At 29.7% G+C, this 26,617-nt stretch overlaps 1 protein-coding gene across 1 annotated transcript; it reads right to left on the reverse strand.

Annotated features, from left to right (window-relative positions):
* Positions 1-242: 242 nt before the first annotated feature.
* On the reverse strand, positions 243-17,722 carry LOC132713916 (APGW-amide-related neuropeptide-like). Its single transcript, XM_060696623.1, has 2 exons — positions 17,089-17,722; positions 243-1,629 (listed from the first exon to the last, which is right to left on the reverse strand). Exons 1-2 carry the CDS (start codon positions 17,659-17,661, stop codon positions 1,558-1,560), a joined length of 645 nt encoding a protein of 214 aa, XP_060552606.1. The 5' UTR covers positions 17,662-17,722; the 3' UTR covers positions 243-1,557.
* Positions 17,723-26,617: the final 8,895 nt, after the last annotated feature.

The following is a 26,617-nucleotide window of genomic DNA, read 5'->3' on the forward strand; positions in this document are numbered from 1 at the left end:
GTAATTGATAAGATTGTTGAAATGTCTGCTAAGCATTCGCTCGTTAACCTGACAATTTCTCGTAGTAAACAGATCAAATCCAGCATTTATGCCGTATGCCTCTATGAAACCGCTTAAAATAACCCTGTATTGTTTTGGTTCTTTATCTGAACTTATATATTGTTTACTGTTTTATCCAAGATTAACGAAAGTAATCGATGAAATTCATGTAGCATATCGTCTAATGAATCAAGATAACAATAAACGTTTGTTATATTTTATTGCAGTAAAAGCAAATCCCAAAAGATTACTTCAATACCATTAAACATACTGATATTGAACATTGTTATCCATTTCCCTCCATCAAAACTGGAGATAACGTATGATTCTTTATAACCATTTAATCATATCATTCCACTATTCTACAATGTGCTGATTGTCAATAAATATATCATTGTCGAGGATTTATTAAGAACTTTAACAAATAAAAAGATAAGAATAAACTGTGTGTTTTAAGTATATTGATATCCGCTGGGAAAGAAATGGTCCATGTCTTGACAATTCAGTTAGTATATTGATATCCGCTGGGAAAGAAATGGTCCATGTCTTGACAATTCAGTTAGTATATTGTTACGCATGCAAAAGGAAAAAACAAAGTAGTTACTGATACCTAAAACCTTTCAACAAAGTTTGTGACTACAATAAAGAATAAAAAATTACTGTAATAACTAGTATTCTTTCTTTGACGAATCATTTGGCGAGTTATGTAAACAAAAATATGATAGAAAGCTTATAGAACTACATGTATACAAAAAATCTGAATTAACCCACATGCATACAATACAATCCTCATTTACAATAACAGTACTTAATAAGACAACGCAAAACAAACTAAATTGAAAACAGGTTTTTGTGTATCTTTACTTTTTATCCTTCTTTAATACTCACAAACTGTACATTCAAATCCTTAAAATGACATTACACATTTCATACTGTTTGGTTAAAAACTAGTTGAGATTAGTGGTATTTATTATTTTTATTGACTCAGATTTAAATCAAAATGAATACATAATCAGCTGTATTTACATATACAAATTTCTTTGATTATTTAACAATGCCACATATCATGTTCAAAATATCCTTATCATTCAAATAAGTCATTTCATCTTTTATTTGGTTTTTATGATTTGATTTAATTTTTTCAAACTTGCGGTACTATTATTAATAAAAAAAGATCTATTATTAATAAAAAAGATTGAATCACGAGTGTCATGAAAACAAAGATGCATATTTTAGATAAAGTCAAGTAAATTAAGAATTCCGAAAGGATTGTACTGTCCTGTCATGCTTTTTTAACTGGTATTCATTTCTTTAGTCCTAGTTACAAATATTTATGAAACAACTATTCATTGTTTATATTTTAGTCACGTTGTTAATATTTTTTCACGTTGTTAGCTTAAAGAAATACCAAACAAATACAAATGTTGAGTTAGATATCATAACAGTAAATATATAGTAAGAGTATCCTCCCCCTGAGTCCCTTCTTTCTCTTTGCTTGTTACAAATCTCACTGATTGTCTAGCTGTTGTTAATGTCATCATCTTCCCCTATGAGCACAGATGGACAAGCTTCGGGTAGATCTTCTGTTAACTGAAATGAAACATTGAAACAAATTATGTCTTGCTTATACTGATAGAGAAGTGATAGAGAAGTTTCCAATGAATCTTAAAAACCTACAAAAAGTTATTAACAATCACGATGTTCTCATTCCTTTTTCATGTATGTTTATCTATTTATGTTTAGTTTAAGTATGTTTGAATAAAAAAAACCCTAAGTAACGAATTAAAATGCTGTGCAGATTTATTTCATAGAATCATTTGTCATTCAATTCAATGCGTCTCATATGACATGTTATTTTCCTGGATGATTGCCAATACTCTCTGATAATTTGCCAATGCTGCTACAACGCCGAGCTTAACCTGTTTAGTCAAATCGTATTTACGAGAATTTCCCATGAGCAGAGCTCGGTGCGCCGTGGGAATAAAAAGCAGTTTGATATGTTTATAAGATTAAGATTGTGAATATTTTTATATTTGACAGCAGTTAAGAAAGTTTTACGAGGACATTTCACATGACATCTACTGAATAATTCATTTCTAAAGACATTATTTGACCTTTTGTAATGATATATTTATAAAACAATGCAAAACCTGCCATAGTTAGATAATCTTATCCTATAAAAAGAATGATTGATTGTGGTTAACAAAATAAATTAATAAAAAGATGTTCAAGGTTTGAAAGAATGAATTAGAAAAAGTTGAACTTTAAATATTGTTACTTACGGCTGGTTTGTATATTTTTGAAACAGAAATGATAACAATGTTATTACAAATCTCGTTTAGTAATAGAGAAACTGCGAAACCAGATAGAAAGACATATTGTAAAAACTATAAAGCTGCAATATTTGGTATGTTCATATTCTATAATATCAAAACATACTGAGATCTTGAATCAGGGTGTAATGCATCACTTTTAGGGACTTTTACAGGGAAAAAACAAAACAAAACTAGAAAAAAAAAACAACAAACGACACCATTATCAACAACAACAACAAACAAACACCAGAAGAAAAGGATTTTATAGTTCCACCTAGGACACTATTAATATGTTATGGATATTATAGTATAGAAACATACCAAATATTGCAGACCTTTTGTTATTACAACTCTTTTTTCTCTAACTTGTACTCTTTTTCTCCATTTTCTGTCTGGTCATATTTTTCAAATGTTTAATTTCAAAATATTTGCAGTTTTATATCTATGCTTACAATAATTGTGTATCAAAATATGTATGCTTCATCTCCTTTACTTTCTGTTTGACCAAACATAACAGATACCTGTTTCAATCAAGAAAAAATGTTCTACAAATATTTTTTTTTTTTTTTTTTTTGTTCCAACAATTTGTCTGTCTTACCACTTTATAAAATAATTAAAACTATTTTCAACGGATGAAAACATACTTTATTGTTTCTTTATTGTTCTGAATATAAACTTGTTACGTAAGTACGTATTGACCAAGTTCATTTACGTAAGTATGCATTGACCTAGTTCACTTACATAAGTATGTATCTACTACCTTTCTTGCAGGCGACATAAATGTAGCAGGTTATATCCTAAAAAGTCGATTATATTGTAACATCTTTATTAACTGTTATCACTCAATATCACACGTAATGATTCCACTGGGCATCAAATAATGTTCTATTAGTCCATTAAACTCTCCAACAAGCCATTTAAATCAAGTAGATTACAAAGCTGTTTTTATTTTCCTTCAACCCACATATCACATATACAACATATAATAATACAGAAGTCATGCGCTAAAGAGTAACATCAAACCATCTGCCACATGTGAACTATTTTAGTTTATACCTTCCTACTTAAAATTGCCTAATTACTATTTATGTAAATGTCTTTATTGTCTATTTACGGAAATTATATATATAACTTTACAATTATTCAGGGTTTACGTCAAAGACTTAGAAAAATGACAAAAATATCTGCCCACAAAACAGGGATTGGCCGGTGAAAAAATTATGCATTCAAGCATGAAAAGTAATGGCTCGTACCGCCCTATTCTGTATGAAATGTTTTTCTTTCCCTTTGCCTCAAAACTTTTTTTTTATCAAATTATACCATAGATATTCTGAGTGATATGCTATATTATCACGCCAATGGAAAATTATTAGCTTATTTGATATTCAATTTGTTTATATTAGATTATACATATGGACTCATTCTATTTAGTGTTAACGTTTGAAATAAAGAAAATCAAAAATAAATTATAGAATATGTGAAGACGATTGAATTCTACGGAGATCGTCAGAAACGATGCACATTCAATCCTTCTTTGTATGTTAGAGTTTAACAGCATATTGATATATTTCTAGTCGCAGAAATTGTTAAGTCTAAAGTAAGTTAGTGAAGAATTATACAAATGAGTTAATAAAATCTTATAATATATGTTCATTTTCTTGTTAGGCTAATCAAGCTTCAAAAATTGCTATTTTTTATTTCTACAAGCTTTTATTTTTTAATCCATACCTTACAAATTGGCTATATAACTGAACAATCTTTTGCATTTTGACAATTAGGACAATTAAAATGATTTAGTATTATACATGCAAATCATAATGCTTTTTGTTTACATTTTTGCTACCTTTATTTTAAACAACTCATAATTCAGCGCTGTTTTCTGTTTTTTTATACGATAAGCAACTAAAATACTTAAAATCAATCATTACAATATAATGATACATAATATTGCACTTTCTAACTATTCCTATGGTTGTGAATGTATCTGAGACAAACGCTCTGCAAGTAAGTTTACTCGGTAAAATCTTTCATGAACCTGTGCAAGATCAAGTTATTCAAGAGGAAACTGTTTGACAAAGAAATATTCACTGTAAGTTCGATAATCGAATACTAGCATCCTCACCTATTTAAAGATGAGAATATGTAACTCATTTGTGTTCAATTCGACATCTTCGGAGAACTCTGACTGCTTGAAAAAGATAGGGATTGCGATTCACCAAGACAATGATTGATATCATAAATTTTGCTGAGAAAGCTTTGTGCAAATTCGATTTCTGTTCAAAAAATAAAGATTTACGAATAAAGGCTAAAAATCACGTTTGGATAACAATTCGTCTACTGCTTAAGTATTTAATGATTATTCAGTTTAAGTTTTACGTTTTCATTTCAAGGTATACCTACACAATAACTCAAACAAAACGAGTTTACAAATTTTCACAGATTGATTTGTTAGCAGTGCATCTCAATTTTACAAATATATGTATTTATGATTTTCATTTTGCTTCGCAGTGAAATCCATATGATCATGATACTTAAACGTATCTAAGATTTCAAGAATTTCAATCATGAAGTACAGATTTTGATTTTTTCACTCCTTCATTACTTTTAATTTCGACTGACTCAACAATGTTAATTAACAGATTTCCAAGTGGAAAATTTATAATCTAAAACAAACCAAATAGAATTTTTTACTTATTTTATTTCTCTACAGAGTATAAAAGATATCCAATAAGATCGTAATCTAGTGTTGCAAACTGACGCTGATGAAGTTAGTAAATTTAAACAACTGATTAAATGATCCCTTCCTTGTCTTCTTATTGTCAACGGATTTTATGTGTGTTTTATGTCTATTTGAGAGCATTTGGGGACATTTTATGTGTTATTGAGATGATAAAATTTGCCCATGCCCGAAAAAAGAGTACCATTCACATACATGCAAAGTTAATCAGCACCGATAAATGACAAGAACACGGCATAAAAAGAACACTCGAGACATCAGGAAGATTACCGGATTTGATAAGAGGCCCTTTAAATTAATCTTTACGACTGGCATGTCACAGTGAAGAATATTTTGCGTAATTCAGTGACCTTGAACCAAAACTATTTTTTTATATGAAGGAAGTTTTGTACAGATAAAAAAATTTAAAACGTAGGTTATTGTTATTTTACTTTTTTCTTTTAAAGCTTTTATAAAGTGTATTAAAATCGCAAAGAACCATTTTGGTTTTAATATCAGAACATGTTTTACTATCCTTTGAAATAAAATACACCATAACACATTTAAGTGGCTTAATTAGTTTCAACTTTACAGAAAATATTTTTTTCTTCTCATTTTGTTTATTTGCACTTTCATTTACCTGCGTGTGAATAACAATAATCATTAATGCCTAATCTAAAATACTGTTTCAACTTTTTATTAGTTTGATTTTCGAAACTTGATAAACATCGGTGATTATCAACAAAATAAATGGCTTCACTAAACGAAAATTGGCTTTGTTTATCATTTGATATTATTTTTTCTGAAAAGGGTTGGGCTTGAGTAATGAGTTTAAATACTTACATTCCGTTGTGTTTTCTATGTCATCTAACGTTTTCTATAATCCTACATCAGTTAAAAAAATATGTATTTATTTTTGAACAAGTTTTCTTGTTTGGTGTTAATCCATTATAATGAGAGTTAAATGGATTATTGACACGGAATCAGACTATCCATATTTGAGTGTTCTTATGTCATAAAAAATATGAACCCTCTAGTAGAGATACTATCATGGCTAATGTACAGATTTAAGTAAGTCTGCACTTCAATTAGTTTGACCAGACAGTATCATGTTTCCACTTAAGTTTCCCGAAACAAGCGATTACCAGACTAAACTTAAATCAGACATGTTCAATATCAAATTCAACAGGGAAATGCTTAAACTGAAATAAAATTGCTTTGATGTGTAAGAATAAAATACGATTTCCCTATAAATGTTCTATTCTAGATTTGCATTGTCATACCAACGATAAAAATTTATATTTATTTAATGCTAAGAGAATCATTTAAATTGCTCGTCTTTGTTGAATAATTGTTGGTTTGTTTAAGGAATGTACACTAATAAAATATGTCCAAGTAAACTGTCTCTTTTATACGAAACCATTTTTTTTGCATACAAAGCATTTAAAAGTTTATATGCGATTTGTTGATCGAAACTCGTTATCAAATTGCTCACATGCGTTAGCACATGTCACATGCTATAGAGGGTTGATGTGAATATAAATTAATAAAAGTTAGCAAGCAAACGGCAACAGGTAAACAGTTCATTAGTTTGTTTACAGAACAGTAATTGAAACAGATTCAGTTACATACAATTATTCATAGAGCTTTACAAAATAAAACGGCAGCATTAAATATCATTTGCAATGTCGACGCTACACATCAAAGATAACCTAATAAACACTTAAATCTAGATTAGACTGCATTATCCTTGATTATAAATATAATTACTGTTGATTTAATTCTCAGTACTAAATTGTGATCTTCATACATACATTTTACGTCAATATTCTTGATCAACACTCTTGTCATTTGAATTGCATTGTTTTCATAGTAATCGTCAAGTAATCTAAACCGTAACATGACAGGACCGGTCAGCTGAAGGCGGCAAACGATTAACTCATCAAGGAAAGATTCACAATAATCCTAAAACGTTATTGATATCTCCTTGACAATTGCTCTCAGTGACATTGTGTCAGGAATTCCTCTGAAGATTGAGCCGTCATGTGATATCACAGAATCAATACAAATACTATAAATTTCCGGGACTGCTAGTATAAGATAAAACATGTTCGTTGTCATAAGTTATTTGTGTACAATGTTCCTTCCTTGTTTTTACAAAAAGAAATAGAGAAGAGCAACTTAATCCGTACAAACAATACATACTTTGTTTAAACATATTTTTATTCAAGGTAATATATACATGTTAATAATTAACAATTTAAGCAGAAAGGACTTGGACCGAGGGCTACAATAGCTCATTGTATCCTCTCCTATACATACTTAATTTTCTGACTTGAGCATATATAGAAGGTAACTGATATACTTATAATTTTCATTGATTAGTATTTATTTCAATGTATCTCAACATTTAACACTGCTGGTAATGAACTGCCTGTGAATTTTGTTCTGTCGGGTAACCTTAGGGATCTCCTCTTTACACTATTTAATATCCAGTATTAAACTGAGCAAGCTAATCGTTGCTAACTGAACAAGATAAATACCAGTTAAGCAAAACAACAAATTAAAAGGTTTCTTTCATAGTTATGAAATCTGCAGCTTACAGAATGTTCGTACAATAAAAAGTGGTCTACAAAATAATCAGTTATTATTCCAATTTCTGGTACTTAAAGTCATTTTAAACAGAATTTCGAAATCATGTGACTTTTGGTTGCTGTACAACAACCCAAATTCGGTTGATTAATTTGAAAATATTTTTTTGTCATTTTTGAATAGATTTTCTTTCAATAACAAACAATAACCTCTGCTTATTAAGCACTCTCCTTGTCTTTTACTGACTTTGTGTAAACTATTTATGGTTAGGTAAAATGTAACGAATGATTAGTGATTCATTATGCAAGCTTGAAATGTGCATTGTATGCATGTTGTTTTAAAGAAAATGTTAAGATATTCACCACTTAACCGAGGTTTTATTTCATTTTTTTGCGCCGTGAACTTTATTCGAAGGTCCATGTGTTTCCCCAACTTATATAAATTAAGAGAACAATTAAACCTTTACATCATAAGATAAATATAAGCTTGGAGGCCGATATACCGTTATATATATAACATTCTTTTAAAGAATTGGATTTTTTGACATTTCATTATCTTTTCAAGGATGAAATAAAATGCTTAATATGGTTTGATAATTTGAATATAACCTGCAAAAAAGTGAATAACAGTAATTTTTATCAAGCTTTTTAAATGAGTTTTACACACGAATATAGAGCTGTATCACAAACAGCGGCAGAAAAAGTCATAATAATCCAAGCAGTTTGAATAAATTGTACGAGTTTGACAGCAATGTTTAGCATTTGTAGTTAATATTTCAAGCTGTGAATGGATAATATTATTATAAAAAATCGGTATAAACGTATTTCGAGATGATTGTCTGGCATTTATCACTTTTTTGTCTCTTGAGAAACAGACTAACCTTCTCAAAAACCATGAAATAAAATTTTTATTTGATTATTGTTTCCTTTTTTTCGTGCCTGCAAACAAGCTCCTAGAAAATAGTTTTCTCTTCCATTAAAATGTTTTTTGTTAATAAGTACGAAAATATGGTAAAATGTATTCAAGTGATTAATAGCTTCAGCGTAATTTAATTGTATTTACAAGCAAGCGTGACAACATGATAATACGATTCCAAATAAAGATAAAGGTCAATGAATACTGGATTGGCTTTTTTATACTGAAACCAATACAAACAATGGTAATAAAACGTAATTACATCCCCGTTTTATTGTTAAGAGTTAACTGCACGTACGAGGACCATTTTAGAAGTTACATATATAAAAATCATAAGTTGTATTTAAAGTAAGTACTATTAATGGGAAGATGCTAATAGCTGAATAAAAATTGTTCATAAACAACCTGTAATTAAAGAGGGGGGCAGTATAAAATTAACGAAGATGTGAAGTATGTATTAAACACTTAGATTGTCCTTAAGGTTAATCATAGATTTTGTCGAAGAGCTGAAAATTGATATTAAGATTAAGACGGTATGACCTTACTATTAGTGATCCTATGTGCCCATAGTCCCACAAACGTATTATCATGTCAAATGTAACGATAAAACATGATAATTATCTTCATCCGATTACTACACTCTATTTTGTATTTGCGATGAGCGAGATAACATGAAAGAACTTACTGGTGTTCGAAAGAAGTCAACATCTTTCAAAATAAATACATTTGAAATAGACATCAGACATGAAACAAAAAATAAAGAAAATAAATGTAATAATTAAATGCATTATTACCCAAACCAATTGAATACAGTGTTTATAAAACTAACACAAGATAGAAGCAGGCAAATCAAAGAATCAAATGTGAGCAAATATTATCACCAAGTACTAGTGTACAAAATGAAACTTATGCTGGCAAAAATATTATCGAGTACACGAAAAAAAAGCCCACACATTATTTCAAGTAAAATGCGATATTGTCGTTGTCCTCCATGTTTATTGTGTTGGTGTAAGTGAGGCGCCCGCATGAAATCGTTCCTACTGACGAAATATGTATAAAAAATATATCACTGAACAGTGCTAAATTTAACATTAACACAAAATATTTATATCGATATCAGTTTTAAAATAGCATGTTTATATTTTAATTTTTCTTTTAATTTTGCCTATTTTTTGCCAAACTTATTTTGAGATATTTCGATTTATTCATTCTTATATGGACATTTGGTAATGGCAGGAATAAGCGCTGAGGAAACAGCCATTTTATATACAATATTCCCAATGTACAAAAGGTTTTACGTTGCACACGTAAGTGTTTGTGGTGTGCCGACGTCGTTTAAGCATTCGTAATATTTTTCATTTTCTTTTATAGTGATAATAATTTACTAAGTCATATCTACTAAAGCTCAACTGTCAATTAAGCTCTTCCAACTCAATCACTAATATGTTTAGATAATGGAAATAGTTAAAACTAGATTCATATGACGGTGCATAGTCGTGGCTCAAAGTAAGACTCGAACTGAGATCTTAGGTAAAGGCTGAAGTTCGATGAGTAACAAACGTACTGGTATAATACTTGCTTAGACGCAAGGAATTTTTTTTGTAAATCTCAAGGCACTTTATATTTTATATACTGGGCTGTGATAACATACACTGCATTATTACTGATGTGATCCTCTGATCACAATTAAGAGTCAGACAAATGTACAAAGTCCTCCGTGTGAGCAATATGAAATGACAACGGTGACAGCTAGTTGTGACGTTATATGCCACAATACCTTTAAATGTCATTTAAAAGTACTTTTTTATATTCAAGGTTAAGGACTATGTTACATACAACACAGTAAAACTTTGAATTACTATATCCTTCCTATTCATATTAGTTTTTTTTGGTAAACGTTTTACTTATAATACCCTAGTGCAGTTATGTTTAATATGAATAAAATCATTTGGCATTAAACCATTACACGAATGTTGCAATTACCTTGAAACAGAAAAAGCACTTTGCACTAGATATTGAATGCCTAAATGCTAAAAAAGCAATAGGCGAGTTATAAAACGTTCCCTGGATGCGATTCACAGACTGTACGAGCTTCATAATAAGACATAAGTGCGTCTTGTAGCAAGTGATATGATTCTAAAACCAAGCGTGTGTAAATTTCAATCAATCTTCCAGTTAAATAGAATTATTTTGACGATTCGTAAATATTATTACAGTAATTGCAAGTACGTTCTCGCATTCCTCATTTGAATCGCTAAATGCAGCTAAATGAAAGCCTCTAATGCAGTCAAAGGACCGCCGTTACTAAGTGAGGGATAAAGTTTCTGACATCAAAACTTTAATTATATCATTAAACAATTTGAGAGTAGAATAACAGTCATTTAAGACCGTGACATTACATTGAGGGTATATTGATATTGTGACTCCTGGCTTAGCCAAATGCGAGAAGTATCGGATTGTTATTCCGAGGGCAGCTGGTACAAACCTTGGGAGAGACATTTTCCTCCATAATAATTTAGTCTTTCGACCATTTGTCTCTCATAGCTTATGTAGAAATCATGTCAGGAAATTGTTTAGTACTGGTAAGTTAACCGAAAAAAAAGATTAGGTGAACAGCCTCCGAAATTTTTAACCAAACTGTGTTGACAATGGTGTTAAAACCAAGCAAATAAAGATAATTGTTTGTGGGAAAAGATCTTAATAATGTTAACTCTCAAATGCATCATTTGAAGCTTATCAAATAATTAAAAAAATTTACCAGTCTGTCAAATCATCGTTGTAAAGGAATAAGATTAGATTAAATTATAGTTTGATTTTTTTAGAAGCATTGTATTCGAGAAGTAGAGTTAGGTTAGTTTATATCAATTTATTTTAGTTGTACTGTGTTCGAACCTATAAGCAATGTGTGCAAACTTTTTTGCTTACGGAAACAACCGATTGCCTCTGATAAGTTCGAACCCAGGCGCCCGCAATCCTTTAGTTACCTGTATGACGCGTTAACCACTACACCACGCTGCCGCCCACAGGCTAGTTCATATGGTTTTACGAAGTTCAGTCTGTTTTTTAATAATTTGTTTCGAAACTATACCTGGATTAAATAAAATGGCTTTTATCGACACAATAAAAAAATGAATCTGAATATACCAATTGAAATATATTTTCTAAACGTTTTAACTTAAGCTTTAGCTACACTAAACCTCTTGTCGTATATCGAAATCCAATACAATCTTTCAAAATATATCATAACATTTCTGTTACAGAGAAATAGATGTATTCGAAATTTCATTTAAATTAATAAGCAATTATCTATATTTATTTTAGCTGGCTGAACATATACAAGTTTTAAGTTAATATAAAGATTGTATATTGATTTAAGTCATGTTATGAGCAGTGCTATGTTGTGCTTAAATTAAAGTGGGTTTTCACTTTAACTCCAGATTTGATTTTTATACAACAGCAGGTGTCAAGTGCTGTGTGGCAGCTGTAAAAAGATGCCCCGTTCTTCACTTCAGTGTTGTTATATTTTTCTTGTCCTCCGGGATCATCGATGCCAGTACTATTAAGTGTTTTGAATTGAGTAATGCTCTTGAGTACCGCTCAAGCCGGTGCTAGGGGACGTGAGGGATGTTGCACTTATTCATAATTCCTCATGTGCAGACTCAATCAAACCGAGTCTGCAATATTCATGTAATTTTGTTGTGATTAGTGCTTCCGAGGAATCACTTTGTTTGCAGATCTTCTTTTCAATAAAATGAAAATAAAGTTAAAATTCTGAACAAAAGAAAATAAAGTACGTTTGCATGTTTTATAAGCAACGAATATCTACCATTTTAGTTTTAGGTATATTGAATGATTTATATTGTTCTAAAATACTGTTTAAATAGACAATTAATCTAGCAAATAAAGACGGAACAATAGGAATGGACTTGCTCTATATTACAATATTAGATGTTGCAAATATAGAGGAAACTAAACGATAAAAGTGAATACTATAGGCAATGGCAGCGTTAGATGTTATATTATAATGATAATAGTTTCAAATGAAAATACCATGCATACACGTATTTGCTTTTCTTTCTTCATAATTGTATGCAAGTGTGCAATTGCACTATGATTTCAAATCACTCTTTCAATGTCAATACGTTCATTTGAATTGCATCTTTTTATTAACGTCATTTGTTCAGAACGTAGCAGTTATTTTTTTGTATTTTATTTCAGCAATTTGCGGACAAATAATGAAGGGTTATTCTTTTTGCCCCCAATGAACCTGTTCATTATAACAAATTATTCATGTTCCTTCTTTACAATAAGAAATAAGCGGTATAATGTGTATACAAATATGTTCATGAAAGAAAATTAAAGTGTCGTTATGCCCGATCATCGAGTGTTCTGGTAAAATTAAAATAACTTAACGTTTTGTCAAAGTTGTTTTCAGTTTTTATGATAAACGTCACCCGAAAAGTGAATAAAACTTTTAACCCACGTAAAATTTATAAATTTCCTCCGGAAATAATTCGGTTATGTTCATTTTATTAAAAGAGTGGGGGAATTCTTATTTTTGGCAGTTTTTATATTTTATCATAAACATTTGTCATTATAAATTAAAATTATAAATAAATTTATTGCATGCTGAATACTAACGAACACAATGTCACTTTAAAATGATATAAAAATTAAAACAGAAATCAGCTATCATTTTTAAAAATAATATATTAAAATAAATGATTCTTCTGAAAAGAAATATAGTTTAAAAAAGATCACGAGTGTGAATTGAATATGCTCTCTCAAATTATATGTTTTAACCTTGTGATATTGTTCAAAATGTATCAGGTATCACAAAAAGAAATCGTCTCATGGCAGTTCTCGCCTTCCTAACATTATAGGAATTTTAATACTTTTTAATCATTTTACTTATTTATTTGAAAAACAATATGCCGACAGATGAACGTTCAGTTCGTTAACATTCATCTTATTATTATAGCAAGAAACGTTTTCATATCTCAAATGACATTTTTCTTACTAAGGAATATGTGGAAATTTAATTGATTACAAAATGCACTGAAGTCTTCTTAATGATAGAATTTATTTGCGTTAATGTGTCTAATGAGATATTTATGCTTTTAACAAATTGATCACCTTGGAAATTGGTAGAAATAGCTCTTGTCTCATAGGAAGTTTTCCTTTATACTTCATGAATAAATGTGTTCATATATACAGATTTATTATTGCTTGCGGGAATAATGGCATATATTGACGCATTCTGAAGACTTAACACACATTACCTATGTCAATTAAATATATATTTATGTCAGTAAATAGTTTGATGGTAATATTATGATATAAAACACAATTGTGCTTATTTTCTGTTTTCTATCCCTATGAAAGTATTAAAAGCTATATGTAACTATATATATACACCACAATCACGGCAAAAAAGGGAAAATTATTATGAACATCACTATAAAGGTGAATATCATCACCACGTTAGATTATATGTAAATGTTAAATCTATATGAGTTTAAGATATACTATGCTCAAATTTGATACCAGAAATATTGATAATCACTATACAGTCTCTTTGTAAATATAAAATTAACATATTTTGACTTCACAGAAAATAGATATGTTATGTACACTATAGGTGGCCACAATATGAACATTGCGTTTATTTTAAAAGAAACTTTTGTCCCAATACATAGTTTATTCATTTCGTTATTCAAATTAGACATGTCCGATAAGAATTTAACAGATTTCAATAATTTCTGTGATTCAAATATTTTACGAGGATGTGCATAGTGTATATTTAAAATAACATCTTAAGAAATACCTTGGGTGCATCATCTCAATACAGAGAATGTTTGATTACACTCGTTTACAAATGCAATATTAATCTTTTTTGGAAACAGTTTTCTTGCTTTCTTTTTTCAATACTCTTTCTTTCAATATCATTGCCTGCTTATGTCACTGTACAATTTAAATTGATTTCTGTATAAAAATATGCGTGTCTAACAGATTTAATCGGATGAAAGTGAAGTGAGGTGTCAAACTCGTTTAAGATGATAAAATGTATACAGCTATACTTAATGAAATGATTTCTTAACATTTGAAATTTGTAAAACGAAGTTAACTTCATAACCCGTTTGGCTTTTCTTGAAGGATTTGTACACAAGAATATTTATGAAATATAACATACATACATTTTGTTCTGTTTACATGTATGAACAAAATATTTCGCTGCTATCAAAAATACATTTTTATTCGTTCTAGGCATTCCGTATTTGTTCTCATTAGATTTTAAACAATAGCTTTACAATCCAAATGGATGTACATTAAATACGCGTACATGAATTTAAAATAATATTTGAGCCGCGTCACAACAAAACCAACATAGTGGGTTTGCGACCAGCATGGATCCAGACCAGCCTGCGCATCCACGCAGTCTGATCAGGATCCATGCTGTTCGCTATCAGTTTCACTACTTGTAATAGAGTTGGTAAGCGAACAGCATGGATCCTGATCAGACTGCGCGAATGCGCAGGCTGGTCTGGATCCATGCTGGTCGCAAACCCATTATGTTGGTTTGGTCGTGACGCGGTTCATTTAACGAATATTAGGCTTGCTGCAGACCGCGCCCTACGTCTATGAATGTTTCTGTAAAATTACAACAATTTAATTTATGATGTACGGCGCTTTATGTGAACACTTAAATATAATCTTAAGATTATATCAGTACTTTTTTACAGCACTGACATGTAACAAAGTAAATGAAAAAGGGTTCTCATTTCATTACTATGCAAAAATAAAGCTATGTTTTATTACGCAGTTTCAAACAGCTGGTATTATCTTTTCTGAACTATTTTTGCTGGCAATCTTTAATGCATAGAGATATGCCTCATATTACCGCAATGGCAATTATTGTAGTGTGTGTGTTAATGGTAATAAGTATTAACTAATGCGAAATAATCTATAAAACAACATCGTTTTAGCTTATTTGTCTAGTATGATGATTCTCTTAAACATTGTCTGCAAACTATCTAGGACCCGTTTTTCTTAAAGACATTTCAGCCAAAAAGGGTAATGTTTAGTTGAGGCTTAGTTAAAAGATTAAGTTTCTACAATATATGTCATGATAATACCAACTTATGTTCTGAAATGATTATCTAGAAGTTAGAAGTGACTCAATTTAAATTCAAGCCAACAGTTACTTAATGAGAACGTAACGGCACATGTTTAGTGGTAGTTATTGTTCATCATTCACATAAAAATTTATATGATATATAATCTGCGATATGTTCACTTAATTTAGACATCACAATCTCACAAGCAAAGATTCAAATGTGAAAGACGATTGTACAATTAACAAAACTAAGTACATTTTGACATTTTTGACCCTATTAATGTTGACAAAATGATAAGAACTTGTCGGGTACTAATCGAGTTAAGTCATTTAAAGCTTAGCTTCTGATTTCTAGTAAAAAATTAAATCGAATCTCGTTTGCTGTAAGAAATCGCCTTTCCATTAATGCTTGCTTTATTTCAAATTCCTAATTTACTCGAAATAAAGTAAATTTTCAAGTTTCAATCTGTTCTATAAATGCAGTGTTATATCCATGTCAAAAGTGATATTTGTTCCCATAGTTAAATATACAGAGCAATATGTCTAAAACAAGGTGATAAATAATTTTGTGAAATAAACATATCATATCAACTATATTCTGAGTTGCATATCATTAATAATATCAAATATTATATATTTATGACAACTTTTTGCATTCATGGAACTATTTTATTTGATGATACATTTCTATATGTTCCTACATTCACTGATGATAACAATTATTTCATGTTTTGCAGTCCCTTTTTAAGAAAAGAACACACATATCTTTAATCCAGGATTTAGAAATTATGAACATTGTAACTAAATAACACTGCAATTGCATAATGAAAATTATACCTTAAACTGATAATTTCAAAGCGAAGTCGAAATAGATAACATATCGCGAATATATGTTTTAATATTTCTTTTAAGAAAATGAAACTGAGATTATGAATATTCACTGAATAGCTGAAAATTAGAATCTTACTCCTCTTTAATTTGGCCCAGTATTTATATGATACAGTTTTTTCTTTTAAATGTTTAGACAACTTTGACGCAATATCAAAGAAAACTTACAGTTTACGATAAATGCTCAGTAGGTAATGCAACATTAATTGTCTAAGTAAATAATCTTTACGAGACTGTCCTTGAAGTTCGCGATATAGTCTTTAAAGGCTCTAAAATCACGATAATTGTATAAAAAACAGTGTAAAATGGTAAAAACAACAAACGTTGATTAAGTCTTGCATTTTTAACCAGTGCAATTTTCCAAAAAGAAAAATATTGGTATATATATTAAAACCAATTGAAATTGCAAAAGCTTGAATGTTACTTTTGTCTTTGAATTATAAATGTTTCATTTAAAAATATATATGCAAAAAATGTACAGTCAGATAAATAACATTTTTACTTACCATGGCAATTTTCATGCGTAAAACACGTATGTCATTGATAACAGTTTGGCAATCACTGGATCTTTTTCCCCATCCGGGAGCTCTTTTCCCCCAACCTGGTCGTCTTTTTGTGGCTTCAAATTCGTTATACTCGCTTCTTTTGCCCCATCCAGGTCTACGCTTTATAATTTCTTCATCGTTAACATCATTCGACAATTCAGGACCGTAGCTTCTTTTCCCCCAACCAGGAGCTCTTTTTTCTTCAAATGTTTCAAAATCATTTGTATATGTTCTTTTCCCCCATCCCGGTCTTCTCTTATTAAGTTCTAAGTCGTCGGAAAAGCTTCTTTTCCCCCAGCCTGGACGACGTTTATAAATATCAGTATATGAATTCTCGTTTGCTTTGTTAAGTTCATACCTCGATAAATCTGATAAAACGGACTCTAAGTATCCCAGCCGGTTAGGCCTATCTTCCCTCTTTTCCCAGTTTGGACCTATTTTTTCTAGCGAACCACCATCTATACTATCAGCATGTGTTACTGTTGGTATTGAGCAAAACGTTAAAACCAGTAAAACAAAGTCCTGAATACTCATCTTTTCTTCCCCTTTTCCTAGCAATTCCGACAAACTAATATAAAATAACCAATATAAAATAGAAAGCCGCGCTTAAATACTTAGAACATTGCGCCGAGAATCATAGCAATTGGAAACATTCTTACAACGTCATTACCACGTGACTTCTTTGTAAAACACTCTCTGTGCTAGGATTGTCAAATCCCACATCAGGTTTAGACATACTTAATGCCAATAAAAACGCGCCATTAAATGCAAGCTAATGTTATTAACTCTATTCGTGCAACAATTTATTTTTTACGGCTGTATGTCAGGAACTATTGAGGTATTCAAAGAATGTCTAACATAAATTCAAATGTGAGCCCGTACTGATATAATTGTCTTTAAATAACACCCCTGCTGCTTCGTTTTATCTTCTTTAACAAGAATTGCCGAGGCTAATTGTAGGTAAGAGAATGCGAAGCTTTTAAAGTATTCAATTTCTTTCCGTTTGTGGAATTAAAGAGAGAATGTCTTTCCGATTATAATTGACAATATACACACCCTAAAAAGTTGATTTATTTAAAACTGATGTACTAAAATAGATTTAATTAAAACATTTCATTAATAAAGGCGAAAAAAAGAGATTTAATATAAAAATAACAGACTTGATGTTTGTCGCCAAATTACACGGTTGGTAAATACATAGCATCCATTAATATTGGAATACAAACGCATTCCGATTAATGCATCAAAGAATGATTTCGTCAAAAGCTATGACGTTTCTATTTCAAGAATTATATATCAACTGACGCAAATGCTTCCGTACGTTTTATCAAATATGAAAAACAAGATCAACATGACAGTCAATGAATTTGAGCATTATTTTAGTTTATCTTTAGAAAAAGGTCTGTTTAAACGCTTCCTACAGTATCCGTTAGATTTGCCATTTTGTAATAGAAAATCCAAGTTATTTGTTAATTTTAGCCATTTGCTACAGTTAACGGACGGAATGGAACCCTTTTTCAGGATTTATTAAATTATTGCATGAATTTAGAACATGAAAACGGAAAAAATTCCAGACAAAATCTGGTGATCGAGTTTCTGTACGTTTATATGAAAGTCGTAGCAAACGTCCATAAATACGAAGATAAATAAATAAATAAAATTGCAAGATTGTCTCTTACTGCCAGCTGTATAAGCTAAATAAATCGTACTATGAACTTCTCTGATATGATAAGAGTTGTTGCATTGCCTGTAACAGCCGCCGTGCAACGATTTTCTTTAACCACCATGTATGTTGTTTGAAAAAAAGGGAACGTTAGTATAAATATATGTACAGTATACATTATGGTGTGACGTTAATTGGAATATACGTGCCATGCATAACATCACAATTATGCATGCCTTTGCTATTTAATTTCCCTTAAGAGGAATAAAAATTGTTCAATATAAATTCAGTTTCAAGGATTCAGAAATGTCAAATCAATGACATAAAGCGCTATGTCAAACAATTTAATTTCGAATATAAGTATATATTTTACTTTATCATATTTAATATTATGAGCCATTGTAATTGATTTCCATTTCTTTTACCATTCCAGAGCAAATGGTGGTGCTATAAACAGCAAAATTCAATATAAATTATATGTTTTTTTTACAGAATACCCGTAACTGGCACCATTAGAAACTGAACAAAATGACAACTTGTTGAGATGCATTCACTGAAATCAAAAGGATATTGAGAAAAAAAATCTAAAAGTTAAAGACCCCACGAGAGCAATTTTAACACAATTTATAAGTGAAAATCGCTCATATTATTTAATTGAGTATGTTTGTGAGCGACGATATTGTTGTGCAAATTTAATGCGTAAGTATATTCTTTTAAATGTACGCATACGAATTGTTCATATTCACATCAACTAGACTTTAAATCATATTTTATAAGATGAGTTTCTCTTGAGCGAGTAATGTTAAACTTGCTTTATAGTAATTTCTTGTCATATCATCCAAGTTATATCATTCTGTCATTACAAATGATGAAAACTGCAAGGTATTTGACGTTGAATGCTGGACTTTGAACCACAAAGGATATATATATTTATGAGGGCGAGAAGATACAGTTCACAAGGCAATCAAACTTGTCTGAATCTTGGTATAAAATTAATGATACTTATTTCCTTAACAACGTGTAAGTAAATTAACTTAGTTTTTGTTTTAAAAATTGAAAGGCGTATGTACGAATGAAATTGGAGTAAACAAGATATTCATTACAGTATTGATGTACGTGTAGCATGTACGTGAATCGTGGTAATAATTCAACTAAGATTCCACTTGTATATACCCTTTCATTTAAGCGAAAAGCGAAGAGGAAGAGTTACTTCCCTTACCGGATGTGACGTAAATGGGTGATTGTACTTTATAAACCGCATAAATTGTTAGCTTATTGAAACTTAAATAAATAAATACTGAACGTAAATTACGATTATAACATGGAAAATTTGACTTATGCATACATAAATTTCATATCAAGAATATAAAATAAAAATACAAAAAGATTCAAGATTCAGATTAATTCTTGCTACGGAGTAAAACATCGGACTTTCAAAGTGAATATATATCTATTAAATTTTCTCTAATGCCAGAGTAACCTAATATAAATTTAAATGGACATTTTCTAGTTTTCTGTATGATTTTTGTCATTTAGTCCGTGGTTATGTGAGAAACATGAAAATAAGGTTGTCTGTATTTTTAAAAATGGTTGTTAAAGCTTTAATAGAACAATATCAGAATGAATTCTGCCAACACTTGATTATTTTTCATTATGCCATGTAAAAAATCTTTCAAAGAACAAGTGTAGGATATTATTTTATAAATATTCATGAAAGAACGAAAACCATATGGCAATGACTTTTATAACGTAAGATTTGCAACAGACGATAAAAAGATAATTTTGATTCTACAAATCTATTCTTATGATTATGAAAATAACGACCTTTTCCTATAGTACCTCATTTTATAAATAAATAGATGTGTATATATAAGCGGGCCTTAACATATCAATTAACAAGGTGCATATGTTATTTATTATACAAGCGGCTCTTGGCTGTGATATCATAAACACCAGGGTGCATATTTTAGAGTTATAACATTGTATCAGATTACGTCACTTTTGTTAGTTGTCAAAATATTTATGATCCGAATTTGGTTATGGATCATCCTAGGGACTTTATTGATCATGCCTTACTGATTTGATACTCCGGAATGACGACCAATTGGCACAATAAAAAATTCGTAAAACTATAATTCAGTTAATAACGAATTTCTGTGTACATATTTCACAACTTGTTTTTTTAAATGATTTAAAAAAATTGATAAGCAGAATATGAATAAAATAAATATCAAGTTGAAAATATTACATTACCAGATTTAATATAATTGGCGGATGTACAATATTTGGAGAGTGGCTTTTTTGCCGACACAAATAGTGTACAGTTATTTACATTCAAAAGAATCTTTACTTTTTATGCCTGAACATTTTTTCGAAACACTATAGATTTATATTATTGTTTTTCCTTGTCTTAGTAATGCTTAAATCAAAGTAATATTTAATCAACCAGCATCTTGCAATTAATTATTACGCAGCCGTTTGTCGAAACTACAGAATACTTACATTTTTGAAAGTCAAAATATCTCTTTGGTACTATATATTAGGAGAGACATAGATATCTGGTATTTTCAAGTTGGTACGATTTATAATTTCCTGGTATATCACGGTGCGACAATTTTCATTATTTAGAATCAAATGAAAATGTAAGCATGATCAGTAGGTTACCCATCCATATGGTCTAGTATTAAAACAAATCGTTAACCTTACTATGGTAAACAATAATATTATTTTATTCATTTGACCATCCTTTTTATATAATACCTTATCAATTTACACACATTTTGGCAATTTCAATCTGCCAATCTTACCAGAGAAAGGATTAAGATCATTATAACCCTTAATTAATATACTTAATCGTATTGGCAATGTCCACAATATTCCACAACGACGTCATCCAAGACTTGAATCCGTTCTTAAATGAAAGGATCTACCATGACTCATTTAAAAAGGATATCAATTCTATACATTTTTGTTATATCTAAAATATCATTACTTTTGTACTCAAAATAGCAGATGAATACTGTAATGCAGTACATAAATCATTTAATTCAACTTAATTGTTTAGTTTCAAACATTGCCATTTTTATTTCACACATTCCTTAGTTAATAAAGAAATATTCAAACTGCGTAGTAACCTGAATTTTAAATACGTGTTGAATATAAAATTATACGACTTTTAATAAACATGTAATAATGTATCAAAATCTATAAGAAATAAGGTAATATTTTATATATAGTTCAGTCATTCACGCTCATAAAACCTCTCTTACAAAATAATTTTATTTTTAATGATCCAATATTAAGCAATATTAATAATAGAAATATTTTGATTAGATGGACTCGAGAACTTGGAATAATTGATAATTAAGTACGTTTTATAGGAATATTTTATTATTTTCCAGGAGAATTAATTGCTTTTTGCAAGCATTGAAGTTTTGATTACTTATTGAATTGTGATTTTATTTTTGTTGACATTCGTTATGTTCTGTTTTCATCCGACTTATATTTTTGTTGGCCAGTGATCTATACATCAGTGTATTAAAGCAAAGAACGAGATATTTGTTAATATTTAATGCCATTTGGTCAGCCATTTTAAATGCGTTTAACATACGATTTAAATTTAGTGACTTTGTTTTTGCTCACATTATCAAATTCATTTTCCATTTAACCAAGTTGAACTCTATTAGATGCTTATTAATTTGGTAAAAAAGATTGTAAGATTTTAAATATAATCTTTGAAACATAATTAAGATCTTTAAATGTAAAACATATAGTAAAGTAACATATAGTTATTACATCATATTGACTTTAAGATATGCTCTTGACAAAAATTAGAAAATGCAATTGCTTTTATGAAAAAATAATTGGCTAATAATTAAAAAATATGCAAATTATAATATTGGTTGCGCTTGTCAAATATAAAATACTTTTACCATCTTTTTTGGACTCTGAAAATATCAGGTATCATATTTGATAATAAATGTGGCAAATTTTGGCCAATAAATACCAATAATAATTTTATAATTAAAATGAAACAATTTTTTCTTCTCAAGAGTGATCTGAGAGACACATATAATGTTCAAAGAAAAAAAAAGTTGCGTCTTCTGGGGCTTGACCCCGCGCCCCTCATCTTCAATGCAGTTGACAGTAGTTCTAGCCTATTTGAATACTCTTCAAAGTGGAGGTCATATATAAGGTGGGTCCTACCTTAAACCAGTTATCAATGTAATGTTGATTTTTCCTGATGACTTGGGTTTATTTACGACGAATGCAGACAGCTTGCAAGTCAAACTTGATTGTATTTATCAATACTCGATTAAATAGGGCCTTAAGATAAACTCCAAAAAGTCAAAGGTTTGTATTTTTGAAAAGAGAAAGCAAACTAATTCTTTTGAAAGGTTTATTAATGGTGAGAAATTTGAAATGGTGGATATTTTTTGTTATTTAAGAGTAAACTTTATTTAGACTTGGAACATGAAAAATGCTATTAAGGTGCTCTCTGACCAAGCTCTCAAAGCATATAATAGACTCTTGTACTAGAGTAAATCTTGATATCTAAACTAAACTTTTTTGACTTTATTGGTCTACCTATTTCATTGTACGCTTCTGAGATTTGGAGCAGTTATGAATTTAAGGAGATAGATAAACTACATATAACATTTTTAAAACATATTCTTGGTGTCCGAACACAATCTTCAATTAATGATCAACATTATTTTTTTTGTCCAATCACATTGAAGTATTTTTCAAATTTCTGCTAAGTCTAACTTTGGTTAATGTGTACTAACTAAATAAAATTTACTTAATCTGTTGTCTAACCAGTCTAACAAATTTCAATAATGCATTATATTAGGGAGGAGTTAGACTCTGAATTGAAAAATATCTATAGGTTATCAAAACAATGCCAACGTAAAAAAATTAAGCGAGGTCAGGTGTTTCTAAATGTGAGGATACAATTATTTAATTTATTACATAGATAATACATGTGGGGCACGCAGAGATAAATGATTACATAGTAACTTTCTTATATCCTTTTAACTCTAAGAAAAATGTCTGTTATAAATTGCTGACTGTTTTAAACTTTATATTTTCTAGAAAAAGTAACCAAAACATTATTTTCTTTCAATCGATAGGAATGAAGTGCATTAGCAATCCTTAATATTAGAAAACAATGTTTACATTTTTGGCTAGAAAACTCATTTTAAATGGACCCCACCTGTTAACTTAAATTGATACACAGAAAAATAAAAAAAATCAACTGTTTTTCAAATGAGCAAATCAATAGAAATTTTAATGTTAGTGTATCAATTAATAATCTCTAATGTATTTTTCTCAGATTTTTTTCCCCAGTTTTTTTTTTATAGAAACATGATATAGGTACTGTAGATAAAGGTATAAATTCTGTGATATTTCAGTAAAACATGTGCCTAATTATATGTTGAAAGGGCCATTTATTTAGCTTATCTAAATGTGACATGTTAGAAACTTGACGAGGTGTAGACATCTTGAAGAGCGCAAGGGCGGAGCTATCGGTGATTTAGAGAAATGCCTTGTTTTTGGTTGAAAAAAATAATGTTGATCATCAAATAGGTTAATGTTTAATAATACATATTGATAAAAATAATTGGTCGCCTGCCTGCGGCAGGCTTGACCAATTATTTTTGTTAATATGTATTATTAATTACTAACCTATACATGTAGCGGTATAAGGTGAATTGGGCCGTTTCCCTTTCTCAGTTTTAATGAAAAAGAGTGAGCCTTGAAATACTGGATAAAAATGATGAGTAATCAACACATGCCTATGTATATAAAATTATAAGAGAACAATGTAATTCTCAGAACGTAAATTCTTGGTCAAATAAAATTAAAACGTTACTTGATAGTCTAGGTTTCAGTGATATATGGTTAAATTTTGACTCTTCCTGTAGCTATTTCACAGATTACGGGATCAGTATATCCAAAACTTGAAAATGGAGATTCATAATGTAGCTTAACTTGAATACTATAAACAATTTAAAGTTTTTTTTGTTATGAATAATATTTAGACATATTAACTAATAGTAAACAAAGAGAGCTATATACTAAATTTAGAATATCAGCACATAATATCGATATTGAAGTAAGTAGATATACTGGCATTGAAAGACAAAATCGTATATGTAAACTTTGTTCATCACAATCCGTTGAATCTGAGTACCATTTTTATTATGCTGTAATAAATATTATGATTAACGACAGAAACATCTTGCTAATAATGCTTGGCCTTCAGTCCAACAGTTCAATAATATTATGTCATCTAATCGTAGAACAATTATTGAAAAAATGCAAAGATTTTAACGGAAGCTTATAAATTAAGAACTTTAACCCTTGAAAATAATGCTGCTTTGTAGGATTCATTTCATTTGTGAGTTTAAAATTTCTTTATGTTTGATTTTTGCTGATTATTTATTATTTAAAGATTAAATGTGTAGTTTTTTGTGTAACTTTTATGTAAACGGTATGTCTTGACCATATTTAGTATGCTGTAAATAGTCAAAGGCATTTATAATGCCAATTTGCTAATAAATGAAATGAAATTAAAATATATTTCATACATAAAAAACAATGCTACTGTATGAGAATTTGATACTTTAAATAGCTTGAAATCATGTTACAAACATTTATATTAATATTGATATAATTTCACTTTTTTCCAAACTGACAATGTTTCTAAATACAAAGTTAACCTTGATTAAAGTCTAATAACAATCAAAGATTTTATCTAACTACAAAGGTGGTAAGGGATCATTATGTTTCAAAGTCTCATAAATAACATTAATTTATTACGCTGAAATTAAAAGCGGCTAAAACATAAACTGCTTTGATTAAATCCAGATCTGAGATCCAGACCAATTAATTTCTAAACAAATATTTTGTTTTGAAATAAATATAAACAAACCACAAAACGAACATAATGATATTGGCAAGTATTAACGTAAACGGATGTGATCTTCTTTTTTGCATTTATTTAAATTTATATTAAAATATTTTGTCAGTTGAAAAGAATAAATTTAGACAAAAGTTTCAAATTAAATTTTTAAAAAAATTTTAAACAAAATTATTTAAAAAAACTTTTAAATTTAGGTAATTCACCAAAAAGAATAATGCCACACTGATTTTAATGAAAAATACAAGTTCATTAAAAACCCTGAAAATTAAAAATTTTTTTAAAGACTTTCTCTCTTGACTAGATAATGTGGGCATTATCAAAAATTCCAAAAAATAAAGATTTTAAAATTTATTGGCAGTTGTTTTAAAAATTCAGAGGCTTGATATAGGTTTCCGTCATTGTGTTTAAAATTTTTCCCAAAAAATGGGAAAAAAAAGCAACAAGGGAAGGGGGGCATTTTTGAACAACCTCCCCACGACCATCGGGGAATGAGGCCCCGAAGGGGCATCAAAAACATCAGGACATGGCACAAGGAACACCCCGGGTTTTAATTTGGGGGAAACCCCGTTTTGCGACCCTTTATTTGATGGCTATAGGACAAACTCTGATTTTTTCTCCGAAAATCCGGTAAAAAATTTACCTTTTCAGTATTGTATTTCAGCGGTTTAAGATTTGGTAAAACGCGGTGCGGCGTGCTTTTTAAAAAATCGTGATAACTTGCCGATGATTGGCTTGTTTTGAAAATTCTCGTGAAGGTGGCCTCCCTTGGTGTTGCGTAAGATCCTAATGCCGATAGCGTTAATTAGGAATTAGGAGTTGATTTTAATCAGATAGAGTTGCGCTGGAAGAAAAAAGTAATCCCAAAAATCTTCTTTCTACTTGGAATTTGTCTTTGCGTT

This window comes from Ruditapes philippinarum, unplaced genomic scaffold, assembly GCF_026571515.1.
Source record: "Ruditapes philippinarum isolate M1 unplaced genomic scaffold, ASM2657151v2 ctg6567_1_1_1_1, whole genome shotgun sequence".
NCBI lineage: Eukaryota > Metazoa > Mollusca > Bivalvia > Venerida > Veneridae > Ruditapes > Ruditapes philippinarum.

Coding starts and splice junctions, on each gene's coding strand:
- LOC132713916 (XM_060696623.1), bottom strand. CDS start 17,661: ATGAGTATTCAGGACTTTGTTTTACTGGTTTTAACGTTTTGCTCAATA. Junction 1,630..17,088: donor TACGCATGAAAATTGCCATG/GTAAGTAAAAAT, acceptor GTTTCATTTCAG/TTAACAGAAGATCTACCCGA.